This window comes from Hyla sarda, chromosome 2, assembly GCF_029499605.1.
Source record: "Hyla sarda isolate aHylSar1 chromosome 2, aHylSar1.hap1, whole genome shotgun sequence".
Classification (NCBI taxonomy): Eukaryota; Metazoa; Chordata; class Amphibia; order Anura; family Hylidae; genus Hyla; species Hyla sarda.
In genome coordinates, this window is record NC_079190.1 from 202,010,659 (window position 1) to 202,031,349 (window position 20,691).

General features: G+C 39.9%; 1 protein-coding gene across 2 annotated transcripts in view; it reads right to left on the reverse strand.

Moving 5' to 3' along the window:
• Positions 1 to 20,691, reverse strand: part of DMD (dystrophin) — a 2,642,350-nt gene that overhangs the window by 1,550,046 nt on the left and 1,071,613 nt on the right. For both annotated transcript variants that reach the window (XM_056556147.1, XM_056556148.1), the window contains exons 34-36: positions 5,661 to 5,831; positions 1,592 to 1,771; positions 822 to 950 (exon numbers count right to left, since the gene is read on the reverse strand). In XM_056556147.1, coding sequence (XP_056412122.1) covers positions 822 to 950; positions 1,592 to 1,771; positions 5,661 to 5,831 — 480 coding nt within the window. The remainder of the gene's footprint in view (positions 1 to 821; positions 951 to 1,591; positions 1,772 to 5,660; positions 5,832 to 20,691) is intronic.

Below are 20,691 nucleotides of genomic sequence, written 5' to 3' on the forward strand. Positions count from 1 at the left end.
TTTCTAATACTGTGAGCTAATGAAATTTTTTTTTCTATAATAAAAGGTATTTTTATAGGTGATAGAGGCATAACAACTAGATGCACATGGTCAGGATTAGGTACTGAGTAACATATACATTTTTTTGTGTGGGATCTGACAGGTACACCGTAACCAATGAACCATGTAGATTATTGTATCATAGATCCCATTCAGAATTCTTTAGACTGTACACAGCCATGTAACTACCTGTCAGTAACTGGTTTTATGAAGTTTTGAAATGAAGTAGGAACTTTAAGTTTACTGGTGAAGTACATGGAATAGGATTGCTTTGTTGATAATTAACCAAGCCATAGTAACCAAGCTTGTTTACTCCCCTCCTGGGCATGTAACACATTACTTATAGGATGGAACTAGAGCTCAGCGACAACATTCAGCCATGCCGTCTGAGACAGCAGAGGATGATGCTTCACCTTGGGAGAGATGTAGAGACAACATTGCACTGAAAAGGAAATAACTACACAGCTTCCTTTTAGGTGTATTTTAAGCAAAAACATACTAGGGGAGATTTATCAAGACCTGTCCCGAGGAAACGTTGTTGAGTTGCCCATGGCAACCAATCAGATCGCTTCTTTCATTTTTTAAAAGGCCTCTGAAAAATAAAAGAAGCGATCTGATTGGTTGCTATGGGTAACTCAGCAACTTTCCTCTGGACAGGTTTTGATAAATCTTCCCCACTGAAACCAGTTAACTCTATATCAGTAAGTTATATGTTTTGGGGTGAAGGTTTTATTTATATACAGTTTTTTTAACACTTGAATACTGCTTTTAGGTTAGGATACCTTCAATGTTTCTTCTCTTTGTTGTGGATTTTGTATCTCCATCTCATCAAGTAATTTTTCTGCGTGATACATCCAAGCAGTTGTGTTATCAACTCCTTGGTTAAAAGCTTCCATCTGCCTTTGATATTCCTGCAAAAAAAATATTGGCAAATATAGGGGGTCAAAAAATTCTACTGAACAATTTCAGAAAACACTAACTTGAAGGTGAATAATTCCATATCTATATACAATACATACTATATATAAATCGGGCTCACAAATTAGTAAACTATTATGACTTGTCCATAACCAAAGAAACTGTAAAGTCTAAATAGCAGCCCATTCTGGTCAGTTCAAGCTGTTTAATTGGGAATTCAATGGCTAAAAAGAAAGCATGTATTTTTGGGGATCCATGAATGTACAGTACCTCATATTAAGCTTAATTTACTGAAGGTGTAGTGTTTATCACATTGTTTTGAGGTCTTTTTTAAAAGATGACATATGTTATACTATAAATTTTATTTACATGCAAATCAAAATACTATATTAAAATAAAGCTCTCAAGATAGGCCATCTAAGCAATAGATTTACTTCATTTTCACAGAGAATAAGAAGTTATTCTAGTAATCATCATAACAATAAATACAATAAACTGTATATATGCATAAATTAACTGTTAGTTAAAATATGTATGAAAAACAAGTTTCCAATGGTTGTTTAACAGTATGTGTACATATAATTTCCCCAAGTCTACTATTGTATAAGATACTGTATGTTATTCTACCACTTACCATCAGGAGGCGGAACCACTCTTCAGCTCTTGATGTTACCGCCAGCCAGTTACTGTTTAGTAGACTGAGTTTGTCATCCACAAGATTGCCTTTTTCTCCTAGTACAGTTTTGAGGGAATCCCCTAAATCCCGTACATTCTTTAGTTGTTGCTGTCGCTTTTCCATCTCTTTTTGTGTTGTCTGTCAGAATATAGACAAAGTCGTGAAATTCTTGCCATTGAGTAGAAATAGATAAGCTGTTTCTTTTGTGCTTATCAATATTTGTCCATGTTTTGTGCACCATTAATCACTATCTAATACGCTTGACATTGAACAGCATTACTGTTCTTATACAGTACATGTCTATTAATCACTCTAAATTACAATCTTTGTACCTTACTCATTTTAGACATGTCTGCCCTGTTGTTTTTTATTCTCTGGAAAATTGAAAAACTTTTTTCAAAAATAAACAGTTTATATATATTAAAAATAGCCATAATTATCTGTTAGAACATTCATCTGGAATATTCTTCTAAAGGACAAAAATTTGGTAAAAGATAGGTCTTATGACCCTTCCCAACACACATTCCTAACATTCTACTAATTTCTTTAGAGTTGCAGTTCTTTATTTGAGGTAACAAAACCAGCAGGGGTTCACAGCAGTCCTCCTGGGGGTATACATAAAAATCCATAATGGCAGCCACTGGAATGTCAATTCATGCAAGTTCTGTCAGAACACTGGTCTGTTTCTATGCAGTGCACTTTTCTGTAAAATTGACACCTTTCATTTATTCAGTAGGTCCCTACAGTTACAAGGATACCCAATGTAGGTTCTATTTTATTATACTGCTTGTAGTTTTTATTAGTACCATTTTTGTTTTGATGGGACTTTTTGATCGCTTTTTACACATTTTTTTAGGATATACAAAATGACCAAAAATACACAATTTTGGATTTTAGAATTTTTTTACATATATGCCATTGACCATGTGGTTTCATTAACATTCTATTTTTATAGTTCGGACATTTATGCATGCGGCGATACCACATATGTTTACGTTTATTTTTGTTTACATTTTTTTTATGGGAAAAGGGGGATGATTCAAACTATTATCAGGGAAGGGGTTAAATCACATTTATTAACTTTTTTTTTTACACTATTTTTTGTTTCCACAGGGGACTATTACATGCAATCTTCTGATTGCATGCACTGTTCAATGCTATGCCATAGCATAGCATTGATCAGTGTTATCGGCGCTCTGCTGTTCCAGCAGAACAGCATGGAACAGCAGATCACTGATTGGATGGAGAGGAGACAAGTAGGGACCCTCCTCCAGTCCTCTCAGCTATGTGGGACTGAGCTGTCGGGAATGTTTTACTTTCACTTTAGACGCTGCAATCAACTTTGATTGCCACATCTAAGGAGTTCATGCTGGGCATCACCGTGATTGGTGATGTCGGCATTCGACACGGGTCCTGGTGGCTGATAGCCACCAGGACCACCCGGCCATGAGCAAGGTCAGCCTGTGAGCCCGCGTTATAGCAGGAGAGCGGGCGCAGGGCGTACAGGCCCTGTGTCCTTAAGAGGTTAATAGGCATTACAGCGGGAGGTGTATCCTGAGAGGTTGTGGGGAGGGCGGGAGGAGGTTCAGGGGACATGAGAGGTGGTGGCTAAAATGATGGGGGGGAGACATGTCAGGGGAGAGGGGTGTGTGGAAACTGGCCAATCCTCAGTATGCTCTAACAGTGTGCAGACACATTTACTTACATAGATATGCCCCTCATAACGCCGTCAGAGCACATTTCATCTGTAAAATTGCATCAGCAAAATCATGGACAAATTGCATCCACATTTTTTACAATGATATGCCCTATGTAAGTCTATGGGAAAGTGATTGTCTGTGCACACAATATGTGAAAATGTAGATGCATGTTTTGCAGCCATGTAAATAAGTTTCTGTAAGAAATGTGTCTTATTTTTACATATTGTTTGCACTACTTTCCGATAGACCACATATAGCACAATAATGTTAAAAATGTGAATGCACAATTTTGCAAACACATTTTTACATGTGAAATATGTCTAAAAAACACTTTGGGAACCTAGTCTAAGAGTTGTAGTTTTGTAACAGCTGGAAACACACTAGTTGGAAAACACTGCTCTATGGCAATGAATGATCCCAATATAAAGTATATTCATCATTTAAAACAGGCAACTGCCATTTCAAGTAATAAAAAAATAAAAATAAAAAGGGGGGAGTATAGCAAAATCAAATCTCACTATTGTTTACTTTGATGATCACATTGTTTGCCATATATTGAAATTGTAGAATATGTAATTTGTTCCTACAGATGTGACATTTGTCCTGTACACTTGTACATAAGATCCTGGTATTAATGAAAGATTTGGGCAGGATGATGTTTTTTTTTTTTAAACAATTGTTTATTTTTGCTTTTTATATTTCAACATATGTTACAAACATGAAATGGATGAATGCAATATAAAATAAAATAAGGGTTACAGTATAAATTCCGTACAGGAATGGTATCATAGTTCCACAAGTATAATATTTGCAAAACATGTGATGAAATGTTCGTTCACATATTTGTTAATACTTCAGGAACAATAGTAAAGTGAACAGTGTTAGAGGGAAAGGAAAGTGTGAGAATAAAAAGTAGAATAAAAAGTATAAAGAGAAAAAGGATTAATGAAGAAAAAAAAAAGGAATAAAATAAAAGTATATTTATAAGCGGAAGAATAGAATCCCGCATGACTTGTTCCGCATCACGTGTCTGTTTTATATATTCTTCCCTGCAGGATTTAAAGCAAGTGAAGATGAGAAAAAAAACATTGAACAGCAATGGGGAATCACCTACTAGAGTTGATTTAAAAGTGAAAAAAAACTAGTCAGAATCTGCTGCATCTTGCTGTGTTTTAGGCACAATGATTTCTACTTGCCTTTGTTTTTTATAAGGTTTTATAAGGTACTTGAAAGTACTTAGTATTTCTGTTTCTCACTGTACTCTACATCAAAATATTTTCCCCACTATATATATTTTGGAATCTCTGGTTTACTAGAAGGAATGTGTCCACATAGACGCTAACCTCCCCAAGGAGGAGCTTGTATGAAGTGTCGGTCAAGCATGCTGCTTCATGTAAATATTATGCCTGTTATGGAAGCATTTGAACACTGTTCTTCAATTTCTGGTCTGGTCTTACTGATGGACAAAATGTCTGTATGGCCTTTGTAACCAAGCACAATGCAACCTTTATTGCCATCAGTGCTCTTAATAGATCTGGGCAGCAAAGAAAGCTTTACTTCTAGACAGTTTTGTTTAAAAAAAAAAATGCCCAACGTGGTCTCATAAATTAGTATGATAACAGCTAAAACATGTTAATCTGGATGGGGGGGATGATAACACATTTGTACATATTTCTCCCTACTCGTTGAAGACTGACTGTATTGTGCCACATTCTTTTATGTTTGGTTAAGCTTTCTATGGAGGAGAAATAAAGCTAGTGAATACATTATCAAAGCAAGGGTTGAAGGAAGGGTTAATTGTCTGTATAGCTCTAGGCAGAAGAGAAGTCTTGTTTGCCCTTTGTATCCCAATTCATTTAAAAATCTGTGTATGTCTGTGTTTTCATTGACTATGTATCTAAGTCACAGTTGGCCACCTAAGGTTCACAGGCTTTGTGTGAGGGGCATATCCGGTTGTTGTTTTTTATTTTTTTTATTGTTTTATTAAGCTGTCAAAGCTGGAACACTCAAAGACCCTGTAGGTGTAGACTGAACCAATATTTCAAAGCAATGTTGACAGTAAAGTCTCACCCATGCTGGTCACTCAGTACAAGAGGTTCTAAGGAACTTTCATATGTAATTAATTTAATACCAATACTAAGCCACCAGCACTGGCCTCCAGACAAACCACTATCTATCTATCTATCTATCTATCTATCTATCTATCTATTATCTTTCTTTTTTAAGATCATTGTTTCTTATATTTTTCTTTCACAGATTCATATCTTTGCAAATTCACAGTTAATTTACAGTGCTTCATTGCCAGTTGTCATGTCTATCACACTCACCTTGCTCCAGGCAATCTCTTCCTCTAAGTTAGTTGGCATACCCTCCTCAGATGATCTCTTAGTTACTTCAGCGTCTATTGTGGCCAACCATTCAGTCAAATTGCTCATCTCTTTTCGCAGCTTTCTTGAGAGTTTCAAACATTTCTCCAGCACCTGCTTTCCCTCGGTTACCTTATTAAAATAGAATTTGTAAAAAGATCATGTAGAATGCATAAATAGATACTCCTGATATGTCTTGTTGACAACAATTACTATTAGTTACTGTCAAATTAATGTCCAACAGGAAGAAAAGAATTTGGAAGCTCTTGATGTTTTAATAGTTATAAAGGGTGAAAAAAACTAAACAAACACATTGCAATTACAACATCTATATAATTGCATTATTTGTTATAGAAGAATGCTTAAAGGGGTTATCCACCATAAGGGAATTTTAGTACGTACCTGGCAGACAGTAATGGACATGCTTAGGAAGGATCTGCGCTTGTCTTGGGGCTAAATGGCTATGTTGTGAGATTAACACTGTGGCTAGCTGTTTTTAAACTGATATTTCCTGTTTGACTTTTCTTTTTTTTTTTACTAAAAATCCCACAATTCCTTCTTCCTTCCTCCCACACATCAGGCACCCCACCAATTGAAACATAAATGAGCTGCATCCATTCAAAAACCTGTGGTTTTCAATCAGGGTGCCTACAGCTGTTGCATTAGTTGCAGATTGATCACTCTCCCACCAAGCGATCTCTCCACCCATTGAAGCAGACAGGCTCCCTGTCATCAGCTGAATAGTGAGTCAAGTCTCAGCCGCATTGCAACCTGGGAAAAATCTGAGACAACAGTCATCTTGTATGCTGGTAAAAATAAATATTGGAGTGAAAATCACAGAAGAATTGTGAGAAAACCGTCACACACAGGTACAGACACTATATCATGAACTACATTAACTTTACAGCCCCTGTAGCATAGTCAAATAAAAAAAAATCCTGGAATACCACTTTAACAAAACACCCTTTACAGACATAAACAATCATTCTCAACTCCACAAAGATAATCTGGATAAAGTAATACCCATACAGCCTTTTTAGTGAAAGATTAATTTTAATAATTATTTATGAAACAGTATAGCTCTTAACCTACCCTTCAAAGACCCCTATTTTTTTTAATTATATATTTGTACTTTTTTAATGTAGCTTTTAACACAATGTAAGATGGAATGAAAAAAAAAATGCATTTTCACCATTGTTTTTTCACCATGTAGTATAAAGGGCATGCTATATTTGGAAGACTTGTTTTTTGCAGGCCAAACTGTAGTTTTTATTGGTACTTGCCAGACACACTGAATCCAATCCCAGTAGGCCACCACCAGAAATGACTGGCTCTGAGTGGTGCACGTTGAAGGCCCCTGTAGCTAGTCAGGATATGGGAGCTTCAGGCCAGTCAACAGCAGCACCCATACTCCCACCCCCTAATGGTGGGATATTTTGGCATCTGTTTTGCTTAGCTGTTCATGATTGGGCTTTCCAGAGCCTTTACCAATGTCCCCACTATCCAGTTTTCCTAAGATCCTGACTGTTTACCCATTCTCTGACCTTGCTTTTGCCTTTCAATTTGAACTTGATGTACACTCTGGGTTTGACCCCTGCCTGTTTATTGTTTTGCCCTCCTGGTATTAACACTTTGCCTTGTTTCCTAATACTCCTGCTATCACATGCCCATTTTGTTTTACCCAGCTTGTTTGCCTTCCCACATTTCCCTGAGCCCTGCAATTTAAGACTGGTTGCCCAAGAAAGTAGGAACAGAAGCAGGGTTCAGCTTAGGGCTGGACTGTTCCCTACCTGTCATGACAGTAATATTTTGAGATACATATGTTTATTTTTTTCACATTTTATTCAAAATTTCTTTAAAGCAAGGTGACTAAAGACAGTAATCCTACATGTTTTTAGTGTTCACAGTCTTTGTAAAGAAAGAGATTTTCATGCCAATGATTAATGGAATAACATGGGTCACCCTTTTCATTTTCAAAATAATTTTTGGCAGAACCTGAGGTGCAGTAGGGCATGTTCACACTTCAGGGTGAGGATTTGCACTGAACAAATCCATTGTGCATCTTTTATAGCATTACTTTCACTTAAAAAAAAACTTTGACATGTCACACAGACTTACAATGAAGCCCCTTTACTGCACTGAGTCAGATCAAGCAGCTAGCTTGGTAGTGAATTGCACAGCTTTAAGCTTCTCCTGCCAATATCTAGTGGTCTGTGGGGATCTCAAAGCAGAGTTCCAACTGATAAAAACCTTTAACGTGTTTTTGTGACATGTCAAAAGCTATTTTAAGTCAATACCTATCTTTTTTTTGCCCCTACTCAATCTTTCTACCCATCCCATCTTCCCCCAACCACTTACCTACTTACTGTTACTATGCAGGGCACCAAGGGACACATTAATTGGGATACCAAGGGTAAGGAATGTGCTGGAAAAAAAGGTTGCCTGTAAAACAACCTGATGATGGGAAGAAGTCCTTATAGTGGTCTGAGCCAGACAGAGAACTAAAGGAGAGAATGTCTTTGAAGGGGTACTCCGGTGCTAAGACATCTTATTGTATCTTTATAATATGCCTAATTTGCGGGGTTCCTGCCGCTGGGGACCCCCGTGATCTTGCACGCAGCACCCTGGTTACAATCAGTCCCTGATGTAATAAGTCCTTTATTCAGGCATAAGGAAGCATCCTTATGCCTGAATAAAGGACTTATTACTTTATCGAACACCAGACCCATGGTTATCATTACCTTGTAAAGGAGCACCACGTTTTTTCTGAGGATCTTCGATTCTCACTCCCTGCTTCTACTGACCAGACGCCCAGGACCGGTTCCCGGGACGGTGAGGTGCCAGCAGCCCTTTCAAGATCACATGTCCCTAGAGACCTGGGACCAAAGCCGATTACAGTGTTGTGCCTCGGACACAACACGCTCAGGTGAGGGCAATACCATTCTTTTTCACCGTTTCACCACTGCTCAAGCAGAATCATGGCACATTAGTGCACTTTTTGTCTGTTTCTTTTTCTTACATATTCGAGTTTTTTTTATTTAACAACAGTATAGTGTTATTATGAAATCACTCCAGTGGTAATATATCTGCACCCTAGTAAGTGCAGATTCACACACTGTATGGATCTTGACTACATTAATTGGGCGGTTCACGGTGAAATTATTTTCCTTGCTCCGGGTGCTGGCAACCCTTGCTATGCCACTGCATATACCTATTGACATGTATTATACAGAGTTCAGAGTGGTTAACACTGCAGTATTGTTTGTAGTGAGGTTCATGTTTCAAGTTCGCATATATTTGGGCAATATTTTATGACTGTAGTTTTACATCACAAAACAATTGTAAATTAATAATTGCAATAAAATGGCACAATTATGAATACACCCAATTGTATTATCTGTGCAATGGGATCTCATTATGTAAAAGAATATCCAAATATGCGCTTAACAAATGAAAATAAAAGACAGGCCATGTTTATAATTCACCAAACAATGCTAAAAAAAAAGCTAATTGAAAAGAATGGGTTATTTTCATCTTTGCATTAGCATTGCATATTGTGTGTCCATAACAAATGCAGTTTTCTAAAATCTCTCCAGAGGGAATGCAGTTTTATTGAAGACAATTATAAAGTCGAAGTTCTAAGTTCAAAATGTGCAACATTTGTATATCATTTATTTATTTCTACAATTAGACTGGATTCTGTTGTTGCATTTTCCTAAGATAAACATTGCACTTTTATCCCCAGAAAACCAAAATAGATTCTGCATCTCACCATGAAGTCTCGTTGTAGAAGAATTGAAAGGCTGCCATCTACAGAACAGATATTGTGTAACAGCCAGAGTATGGTTATCATTTTTGCTTTTGTGTTGCATACAAACTTATTTTATACCTGAATATGGTAATGTTACAGGTCAACAAACAAAAGTGCATTGAAGCCAAAGAGTGGCCCCTTTTCATTTTAACTATTCCCTACTAATGCTCTAGCTAACATACACACACAAAATGTATGCAGCTAACACAATGGCAAGAAATCAAAGTCACCTTAATCCATGTATTGATTCTTCCAGCTAGGGTCAATGAATGCTACTAATGGATTTCCTATATGTACTTTTGTGTCTTCAATTGTTCTGTGAAATAATGGGCATACAGTACAATAAATTTACATAAAGATTTGATACTGTAATTGTGTGAGATGTGAATGTACATATATAGTGTATAACAATAGGATGGAGCAGGGCCTTTAACTACACTAAGTGGATTGATAATGGAGCCTACACCATTGTAGATCTCTCTGATAGCTCAGGACTGCTACCATATGACCAGATAAACTCTTGCTACAACCTCTCCTCCTCAGATTTTTATAAGTCCTTGCAACTTCGTCATTATGTTTCTTCACTCATTCTCTCACCCCCAGCCCCTAAATCCCTCAATGGTAACTATTTCTTGAATTCCCGTAATAACCTAAGGGTCATCATCTCCCAGGCCCACCAGCCCTTCCTGCATGCCCTTGAATTATTATCTTGCTTTGAAAATGGGAGTCTGATCTCCAACAATCATTCTCGAACCAGCAATGGTCGTTTGCATTTTCACTAAGTTCTAAGGTGTCCCATAGCTTACTTGGAAGCTTTCAGGAAGCTTCTATATAGATGGTACTCAACTCCCTACCACCTGTCAAAAATATACCCTTACTCCTCAGATCTCTGTTGGCAATGTAGAAACCATGTCAGCTCTCTCCTACACATATGGTGGAAAGGTGTATCTATACAACACCTGTGGCACAGTATATTTTCAACACTGTGCAATATATGATGTTACTCCATCCTGGAGATTGCTTTATTGTACTTATGCTTAGATTACTTACCTGTCTGATATAGTGATTATTGTTCACTTTCTTACTGTGTCTAAAACAAACATAGCAACTAAATGGAAGAGTACCCTCATCCCTGAGGTTAACCACTTGCTTAACGCTACACACCTCAATTGTCTGATAGAGAGATCTATTGGTTCAGCACTCCATCATATCGCTCAATTCAATAACTCCTGGGCCAAGTGGTTAGAGTACAGAGACACACTGTTACAGTCACGGCAGTTGGTGGATCCTCTGGGCCTGTGTGGATGATGACGTGAGCCATGCCAGGGAGTGGAGTCTAAGGTGCTGCTGGTTTTCACCAGAGCCCGCCGCAAAGCGGGATGGTCTTGCTGCGGCAGGCGGCATCCAGGTCGCTACCCCTGGCACGACTCTTCCACACAGGTGGCTGGTGGGGTGGCGTGGCACAGAAGGAGACTGGCAGGATGTGGCAAGATGACAGTAGGTCAGGGCAGGTAACACAGGTGCAGGGTAGGTAAGGTAACAAAGAACAGGTACAAAGTAACAGAGACACAGGACTTTCACAATGGCATTAGACAACCAAAGATCCGGGAGGGAACCAGGGGAGGAGCTGATATTTAAAGACAGGGTGCAGGTGTAGACACTTGATTAAATGAGCACTGGCCCTTTAAGAGTAAGAGTTCCTTAGGAGGTGGAGGCACGTGCGTCGGGGCTGAGGATGCACAGAGGCAGAAGATGAGGGAGTTGAGTGACGGGCTGGGATTCACATGCGGGTGATGCGAATCCCAGCCCCGCTGGCTGCAGGGACATAAGCAAAGAGCGCTCACAGCCGGCGTGTCCGGCTGGAGCGCAGGTGTTACAGTAGCCCCCCCCCCCTTTGGTCTCCCTCTCTTCTTTGGAATTCAGAGAGTTCCCCACTACATGAGATTAGGGGGTTTCCATAATTGGCAACGGCTGTAAAGGAACTTGCAGGCTTCTGTCGTTGAGTCTCCCGTCTTCTAAGGTGACCAACTGGAAAGGAAGAATGTCCCCAATTCAAGACTTTATGTCTGAGTTTAACAGTCACAGAAGTTATCACAGGGGGAACAAGACAGTGATCTTGACAATATTGTCCCCAACAAGTGATTTCACCAGATTTCCAGTCAAGTTGTGCAGAATGACGTTGAAGCCAAGGAGGACCAAGAAGAAGCTCCTAAGTACAATGTGGTAGCACATAGAACTCAATTTTTTCCTTTTGCTAATTTCCTACTTGCATGACGAGGGGTTCCGTGCAAAATTGCAACTTACAGTTCATATTTTGTCCATTAAAAGGAGAGATGTAGAAGGGCTTAGCAAGACGAGACATTGGAAGATGGTTTTTATGAACCTGGGAAGCACCAATGAAGTTACCAGCGGAACCGGAGTCCAAAAGAGCAGAAGCGATGAAAGATGTCTTGGCAGAGGAAAATACTTGAACCGGGGTGGTCCAGCGAGGAGAGGTAATATTAACATCTAGGGATGCCACTCCTACTTGTCAAAGTTGAGATCATTCTCCTGGACACGGAGGACTTATAGAACAGTCTTTGAGAAAGTGCTCCGGACTGGCACAATATAGGCACAAATTCTCATTACGTCGACAGGATTTTTCCTGCTGCGTTGAGTAAAAACGGTCCACTTCCATAGCCTCTTCGGCAAGAGGCAAAGTAGAGAGTAGGGGTGGAACACGGGGGCCAGACGAGGTAAAAGCCATGTTCAGGCAGGTCCTTTTTCCAAAGGAAGTTCCGCCTGCCTCTCGGCAAAATGCACATCAATTCGAGTGGCTTAGGTTAGGTTAACCAGAGAATCGCGTGCAGCAAGAGCATCCTTGATTCGAGAGGAAAGTCCTTTTTTAAAGGTAGCACACAAGGCCTCATCATTCCAAGAAAATTCTGAGGTAAGAGTGCAGAACTGAACCGCGTAGTTGCCAACAGAGGAGTCCCCCCTGGCAGAGGTTCAGTAGAGCCATCTGGGCAGAGGAGGCTCGCGCGGGTTCTTCAAATGCATTGCGGAATTCTGCAAGGAAAGCTGACAGGTTCAAGTAGACCGGATCTCTATGATCCCAGAGAGGAGTAGCCCAGGCCAAAGCTTTTCCAGACATGCCATGAGTTCAAGATGGATAGAACACTGTGTCACAAAGCCTCTACACAGCTTGGGATCTCTGTCATACTTTGAAGGCAAGGACAAATGAAGCTTGGTCCCGGAGGAAGCTGCAGACACAGGAGGAGGCTCAGGAACTGGTGGCTGCTGCTGTTGTTGCTGCTGAGTGGCAAGGAGCTGTTGCACTATGGCTGAAAATTGATTCAGATGTTGCGCCTGATGGGCTACCTGCTACGACTGCTGAGCCACGATGGCAGAAAGATCCGAGACATCTGGCAAAGGCACCCCAACAGGATCCATGGCTGGATCTTACTGTTAAGGTCACGGCAGCTGATTTTTAAAGAGAGGGTGCAGGTGTAGACACTTGATTAAATGAGCACTGGCCCTTTAAGAGTAAGAGCTCCAGATCATAAGCAGAGAGCACTCACAGCCGGCATGTCTGGCCGAAGTGCAGGTGTTACACACACCATCACTCCTCCCTACTGCTTTTTGTCTTCCTGCATCTCCTATTCTTAGTAGTAATACAATTGCTATGATGTTACATGTATGTCTCATTAGTTCCTTATCTTTGTATCTTTTGGATTACACTAAGATGGTGAGCAAGTTTAGACTTATTGGGATCTGTTTTATGTTCGGTTACTTTCTTCCAGCTGTCACTCCAGGTTGATCAAGATACTGAATGGTAACAATCATCTAATTTACCCAAGGCCCTCATGTGCAACATTTCGGGCCAGCTCCTCTCTAATGATATCTCAACTGTTCTCCTCCAAGCAGTCTACTATGCTGGTGTGCGGGTTGGCAGTTATGGGCAACATGGTGGCAGAGAGGTGCTGCCCTTAACACCATGTTGTAGTGATGTTGACATGGGAGTTGCTGTGTAAGCATTTCTTATGTTTGAAGGAGGAGACCAGTTCCTGATTGAATGGACACATTACCTGACAAGTTTGATGTTGTGTGTGTTGTATAGCTGCTGAATATGAACAGATTCTGCAGGACTGAGAAGTATTGTTGGAGAATCTCAGCCTAAGAGCCCCAGTGATTGGTGTAGTTCCTCCCTATGTTCACTAAGAGTACAGAGACCGAGTGTGAAGAACTTATAACATTTCAATTACTAGCCTTGTTGAGTTATATACCTTAGAACAGTGCAACTGAGAACAAAGCTCAATCCCCGTTGTAACCCCTAAGCCATATTCTCTCTTTAAAGGGGTATTCCAGGATTTTTTTTATTTGACCATGCTACAGGGGCTGTAAAGTTTGTTTAGTTCATAATATAGTGTCTGTACCTGTGTGTGATGGTTTTCTCACAATTCTTATGTGATTTTCACTCCAATATTTATTTTTAACAGCATACAAAATGACTGCTGTTTCAAATTTTTCCCAGGTTGCAATGCGGCTGAGACCTGACCTCACTAATCAGCTGATGACAGGGAACCTGTCTGCTTCAATGGGTGGAGCGATCGCTTGGTGGGAGAGAGATCAATCTGTAACTAATGCAACAGCTGTAGCCCCCCTGATTGAAAACCACAGGTCTTTGAATGGATGCAGCTCATTTATGTTTCAATTGGTGGGGTGGCTGATGTGTGGGAGGGAGGAAGATGGAATTATGGGATTTGTAGGCAAAATAAGAAAACTCAAACAGGAAATACCAGTTCATAAAAAGCTAGCCACAGTATTATGGTAATCTCATGACATAGCAATTTAGCCCCAAGACAAGCACAGATCCTTCCTAAGCATTTCCATTACTGTCTGCCAGGTACATATTAAAATCGCCTTATGGTGGATAACCCCTTTAACACAAGGCAATGACTCCTGCTTTGCAAAAAGTTTTACCTTCCATGCTGATTCTGTTACCTGCACTTGGATACATTGTTGGCATGAAGAAAAAATGCAGAATAGTAGAAATGTCAACTTTTACCAGTCTTCCAGAGAGACATTTTGGCCAGTGATACATTATCCATGTATTATTTTATAACTCACTAATAATTTTTTCCTTTAATGCAATTTGAATTTCTGAGCAAAACTTGGAGCGGATTCTTCCCACCATAGAATAATTTGAAGATTGCTCATACATTTCATAATAAAATAAAAGTCTATTTACAAAACTGTCTCAGTCTAGCTTCAGCTTTTTAAGGCTTGGTAAAAAAATTTGAGGCTGCTGTATGTTTTAAATTCAAACTGTTTTAGTAAAAGTGTCTTTTATCCAAGGTCATTTTAGAGACACAGTGAAAGATAGAGAACTCTGTGGTCTTAAATCCAAGGTCCAAAGGAACAATAGTAGAAGATAGAGAATTATATGATCTTTGGAGAACTAAAACTAAACTGCAATACAAAATGATTGTAAGGCTGTGTTCACACTAGTGTAAAATATTTTCTTTATAATAGAGCTACGACATTCATGCTGGATATGTTTGTAGAAGAGCATGCGAGGGGTACGCAATTTAGCTACAGCTCAACGCCACCGCTTTAACTCTTTATCTGCTACTGCTAACAAAAAAAAACACTTTTATAACTTTACAAAAAGCGATCAGCAATACTAAAGAAATGGATAATTTTATCCCCCTACCACCTATCTATCATGAACCGCAGCTCTGTATAATTTAGAGTTTCCATTTAAAATGGTCTGTTGGGGATGCAAAAGCGCTATTTTTTAAGGTAAAATAAAAAAAAGTTAAAAAAAAAACACAAACCACAGCGCATATTGAAGTCCTACAGGTATTTGTGTGAATAAAGCAGCACTTTGAATTTGTGGACCATATACTATCATATCTTTTTCCCTTCCACCCTCTGTACTAGGACAAATCAGTTAACTTGTTCTTAAACATATATATATATATATATATATATATATATATATATATACTTTTTTAGCCAATTCAACATAACAGCAGCACACCGGATTAGATGAAAGCGTGTCAGGCTTTATTCATCAGACGCCACGACGTTTCAACCGTCTCACACGGTCTATGTCAAGTCGAGCTTGACAAAGACCGTGTGAGACGGTTGAAACGTTGTGGCAACTGATGAATAAAGTCTGACACGCTTTCATCTAATCCGATGATCTGTGGAGGCCCCTGACCCAGGCCCGACCAGCTTGCACCTGTATACATCTTTTTCCTTGGGAGTGCTATCCTTCTTGGGAACACATACTTTTTTAGGGTATGTTCACACTGGTTTTTTATTTTGATATGCACAGCATCAAATACACAGTATAAAATCTGCTGCTCTACTATATTTGCTGATATAACTTAACTAAAGACTGTATTAAGAAGACCAATCCCAGCTTAGCTTCAAGTTTGAGTGAAAGACGGGGAGTGACGAGTACACTACTGCACACTTCACCCAGCTGTAGCTTGTGAACACAATGGGTCTCAGGGCTGAAACTTAGTTTGATCCAAACTTTTGTAACATGTCAAACGATTTTACAAATGACAGTGATACTTCATATATTATTTAGCACTTTACTAACACAGGGCAGGGAAACTCCTTTTTGAAACCCACATTTTACTCCTAAAAAGCTGTTTAAACAAGGCACACCCTGCTCACCCTTTTCACCCATAAAACTCCAGTCCATCGAAGTGATCCAGGATTCCCACCTCCTAATGCCAACTTTGTAAGCAAACATTCTCACTAGTCTAGAAAAGGGACCCAGACATCTTTTGAGGATCTTCTCTTTAGACTTCAAGTTTCACTAGACTCAGCTATGAATATGTTGAGTCCACTTGAAGTGTGGAAATTATGTACATGGAGGTTATAAGCCATTTGTATTCAACTGTTATGTACAAGTAAACCAATGAGTAAAACAAAAATATACAAAAATATGTATGTCATGTGAGATTGTTACATCTGTTACATGCAAAATCAGATTTGTTGTCTGACAAATGTCTGAGCATAGCCCAAGAGGACGTAAACATTGTATAGAAAGGTAACTATGCATTTAGGATTCTTTATTCTCCAGACCATCAAGCTTCTCAGTGAGCTTTATTCCTGTTCATTATATTCTAAAAATTAAACAATATGCCTTATTCCAATTGAATGTATTGAATTAAAAAGGCTAAAGTAATTTGGAAGCTTAATTAAGACTTACTCCCTAGTCATCTTTTTAAATTAGTGTATAGTCTCCGACCTGGAAGGTTTCTCAATTTATAGCACAGTACTCCTGTATCAGGGCACATAGCATGAAAAAGACCTTTGTTGGTTTCAGATAAAAATGACTTAACACTAATACTAAATTCACAGGGAGTCCTGCAGTCGGCAATGAAACAGATTAAAATAATGTATGCTGTGACATTTCTGAATCTCATGTGCAATAGACGAAGGATAGTGAAGGTAGAAGTGGTAATGGACAAACACCCTGCTGGCAAGCCTGAAGCAAGATTTTAATCAGACGCACATTTTGGAATTTTAACAATCTGCATTACATCTGCTAGAATGTATCCATACTTGATAAGTGTAACATGTTTACATTTTTATCTATGTGTACAAGACTGACATATGACCGCAACAAAATATTTTATTTTCATTATGGGAAAGAATGATAATGAAAATGGTCACCAACTAATGCTTAGAGGGTACACTAAGCTTATTAATGCAGTAAAGTTTTCTTTCATCTGACACTGCTCACTTTATAAAATATCTACAGAATGTCACAAGATATTTGGTTATATTCTAATGCATAAGCTCTGCTACATTAGCACAGAATGTAATGAGCGTTGACCTTGTACAAGTGTTGACTGAAAATAGAAATTTACATAGTTCCCACTTGTTAACCTCTTTTAGTCTTAAGGTTCTTTAGCATCACTTAGGCGGATTATCTAATATTTGATGAAAGTATTCTTCTTTGCGCCATGAATTCTATATTTATGCTGTAAGTCAAACCGTGCACAATATTCAGGGACTGGGCAAATCTTCTATTTAAAAGAATGCTCAAGTCTTATCAAATGGGACAAAAGAGAGAAAAGAAACCCTACATAAAACAGCTGTTCAAAGTTAAAACCTAAAGAGTTTCTATACCCAGGGCAATGATCTAGCACACAATGACAATAAAATATAAGGCTATGTTTATGTATATGTTTATGATGCAAAAGATAGACATATACATTGACAGATGTTGAAAATGGATTTTGCTGTATGGCATACAGCAGCTATATGTTAAGGGATGTTATAAAAGCATTCTGCTGTATGCCAACTACTTGTGGTGCCTTAAATTTCCTGTTATAGTCACAGACAATAGTGACTATCCCTCCTTTTTTGTGACAAGCAGACCTTACATGACTCAATGTGTTGCATCGAAAATGCCAAGCCTCCTCATGCTCTGACTTCTATCCAAAATGCATCAGTGTTTTTATATAGTGCATTGATTCCATTGTACAACATATTATTCCAGATCCTCGTAAAGTTTCCCTCAAAGCAACATTCTCAGCCATCATGGAACAATATGCAACAGCTCAGTGACTTCTAAAGAAATGTGCCACTTTTGGTGTTTGACTTTTAGTTAGCAGCAAGGAAATCTTTAAACTGTGCTGCTTGGACAGCAGTTGTAGGCTCTCTATCATACAGAAATGGGTGCACATCCATGAGATATGTATGGAGGAATTAGTTGTTGACCTTAAAGGGGTACTCCGCCCCTAGACATCTTATCCCCTATCCAAAGGATAGGGGATAACATGTCAGATGGCCTGGGTCCCGCTGCTGGGGACCCTGGGGATCGCCGCTGCGGCACCCCGCTATCATTACTGCGCAGAGCGAGTTCGCTCTGTGAGTAATGACGGGCAATACAGGGGCCGGAGCATCGTTATGTCACGGCTCCGCTACTCGTGACGTCACGGCCTGCCCCCATCAATACAAGTCTATGGGAGGGGGCGTGGTGGTCGTCACGCCCCCTGTCATAGACTTGCCTTAAGGGGACGGGGCGTGATGTCATGAGGGGCGGAGCCATGACGTCACGCTGCTCCGGCCCCTGTATCGCCCGTCATTACACACAGAGCGGGACCCCGGTGATCTGACATCTTATCCCCTCTCCTTTGGATAGGGGATAAGATGTCTAGGGGCGGAGTACCCCTTTAAAGTGGTAACAGACAGTCATAGTAGGTTCCCTTTGTACACTCCAGAACTATTTGTGGTACACTTCTGTGATGAGGTTATAGGTTCTAAATAAAACAGCAACATTTGCCAAATAAATGATATTAACCCCTTAAGGACACAATTCATTTGGGACTTAAAGGGGTACGCTGGTAAAAAAGAAAAAAAAAATTAAATCAACTGGTGCCATAAAGTTAAACAGGTTTGTAAATTACTTCTATTAAAAAAATCTTAATCCTTCCAGTACTTATTGTGTTGGATTGCCAATGCAACCCTCTTCTCCCACTGTTCACACACTGATAGCAACACCACAGGAGAAATGCTAGCACAGGCTTCCAGTATCCGTCGTTTCAGGTGCTGCAGAATGGGCAAAACAAAAATTGGAACAGGACCCTCAGTTTAAACAGAATGATGAAGTTAACAAACAAAACGTCATCACTGAGCAAAATCTTCTGCGTAAACTGAGGGTTCTGTTTCAATTTTTGTTTTGCCCATTCTGCAGCACCTGAAACTACGGATACTAGAAACCTGTGCTAGCATTTCTCCTGCGGTGTTGCTATCAGTGTGTGAAAAGTGTGAGAAGAGGGTTGCATTGACAATCAAAACACAATGGGCAGCACATTGAACGCATTTTATAAGTGGTCAAAAACCTGTAAATAACTCATGAAAGAATAAAGTTACGTTAAAGCACAAGCATATCATTGTTTTTCTTGTGAAGTTCCCAATAAGTTTGATGTGTCACATGACCCTCTTCCTATTGAAAAAACAAAAGTTGGATTCAAAATGGCCGACTTCAAAATGGCCGCCATGGTCGCCATGAAAAGTTTCCCCCTCACATATACTAATGTGCCACAAACAAGAAGTTAATATCACCAACAATTCCCATTTTATTAAGGTGTATCCACATAAATGTCCCACCCTGTACTTCCTGTGGAGCCAGCCAGTTTTGCGTTTTAATTTTTTTTCCTTCTTTCCTTCTAAATTTTTTGGGGAATTTTATCTTTGTTATCCACAAACCCATATGAGGGCTTGTTTTTTGCGAGACCAATTTTACTTTGTAATAACACCTTTCATTCTACCATAAAATATACTGTACAACCAAAAGATCTTATTTTTTGTGGGGAAATTGAAAAGAAAAACACCTTTTGCAATTTTTGGTGGGTATCATTTTCATGCAGTGCATGTTAATGTTAACATGACATGTTTTAATTTTTCTGTGGGTAAATATGATTAAAATGATACCCATTAACATGCTTTACTATTATTGTACTGTTACGCCGAGCGCTCCGGGTCCCTGCTCCTCCCTGGAGCGCTCGCGGCGTTCCTCTCTCTGCAGCGCCCCGGTCAGACCCGCTGACCGGGAGCGCTGCACTGACACTGGCGGCGGGGATGCGATTCGCATAGCGGGACGCGCCCGCTCGCGAATCGCATCCCAAGTCACTCACCTGTCCCGGCCCCCGACTGTCATGTCCTGGCGTGCGCGGCTCTGCTCCTTAGGGCGTGCGCGTGCCAGCTCTCTAATATTTAAAGGGCCAGTGCACCAATGATTGGTGCCTGGCCCAATCAGCCTAATTAGCTTCCACCTGCTCCCTGTGTATATTACCCCTGTGCCTCCCACCGAGGAGGCTATGCAAGTGGATCGGTCTCGCCTGACCCATGAAGAGAGGACTCGCCGTAGGGATAAAAATTTATGTCTGTACTGCGCCAGTACCGAACATTTCTTGGTGGATTGCCCTATTCGTCCTCCACGTCTGGGAAACGCACGCACGCACCCAGCTCACGTGGGTGTGGCGTCTCTTGGTACAAAGTCTGCTTCTCCACGTCTCACTGTGCCCGTGCGGATTTCTCCATCTGCCAACTCCTCCTTCTCAGCCGTGGCCTGCTTGGACTCTGGTGCTTCCGGGAATTTTATTCTGGACTCTTTGGTGAATAAGTTCTGCATCCCGGTGACCTGTCTCGTCAAGCCGCTCT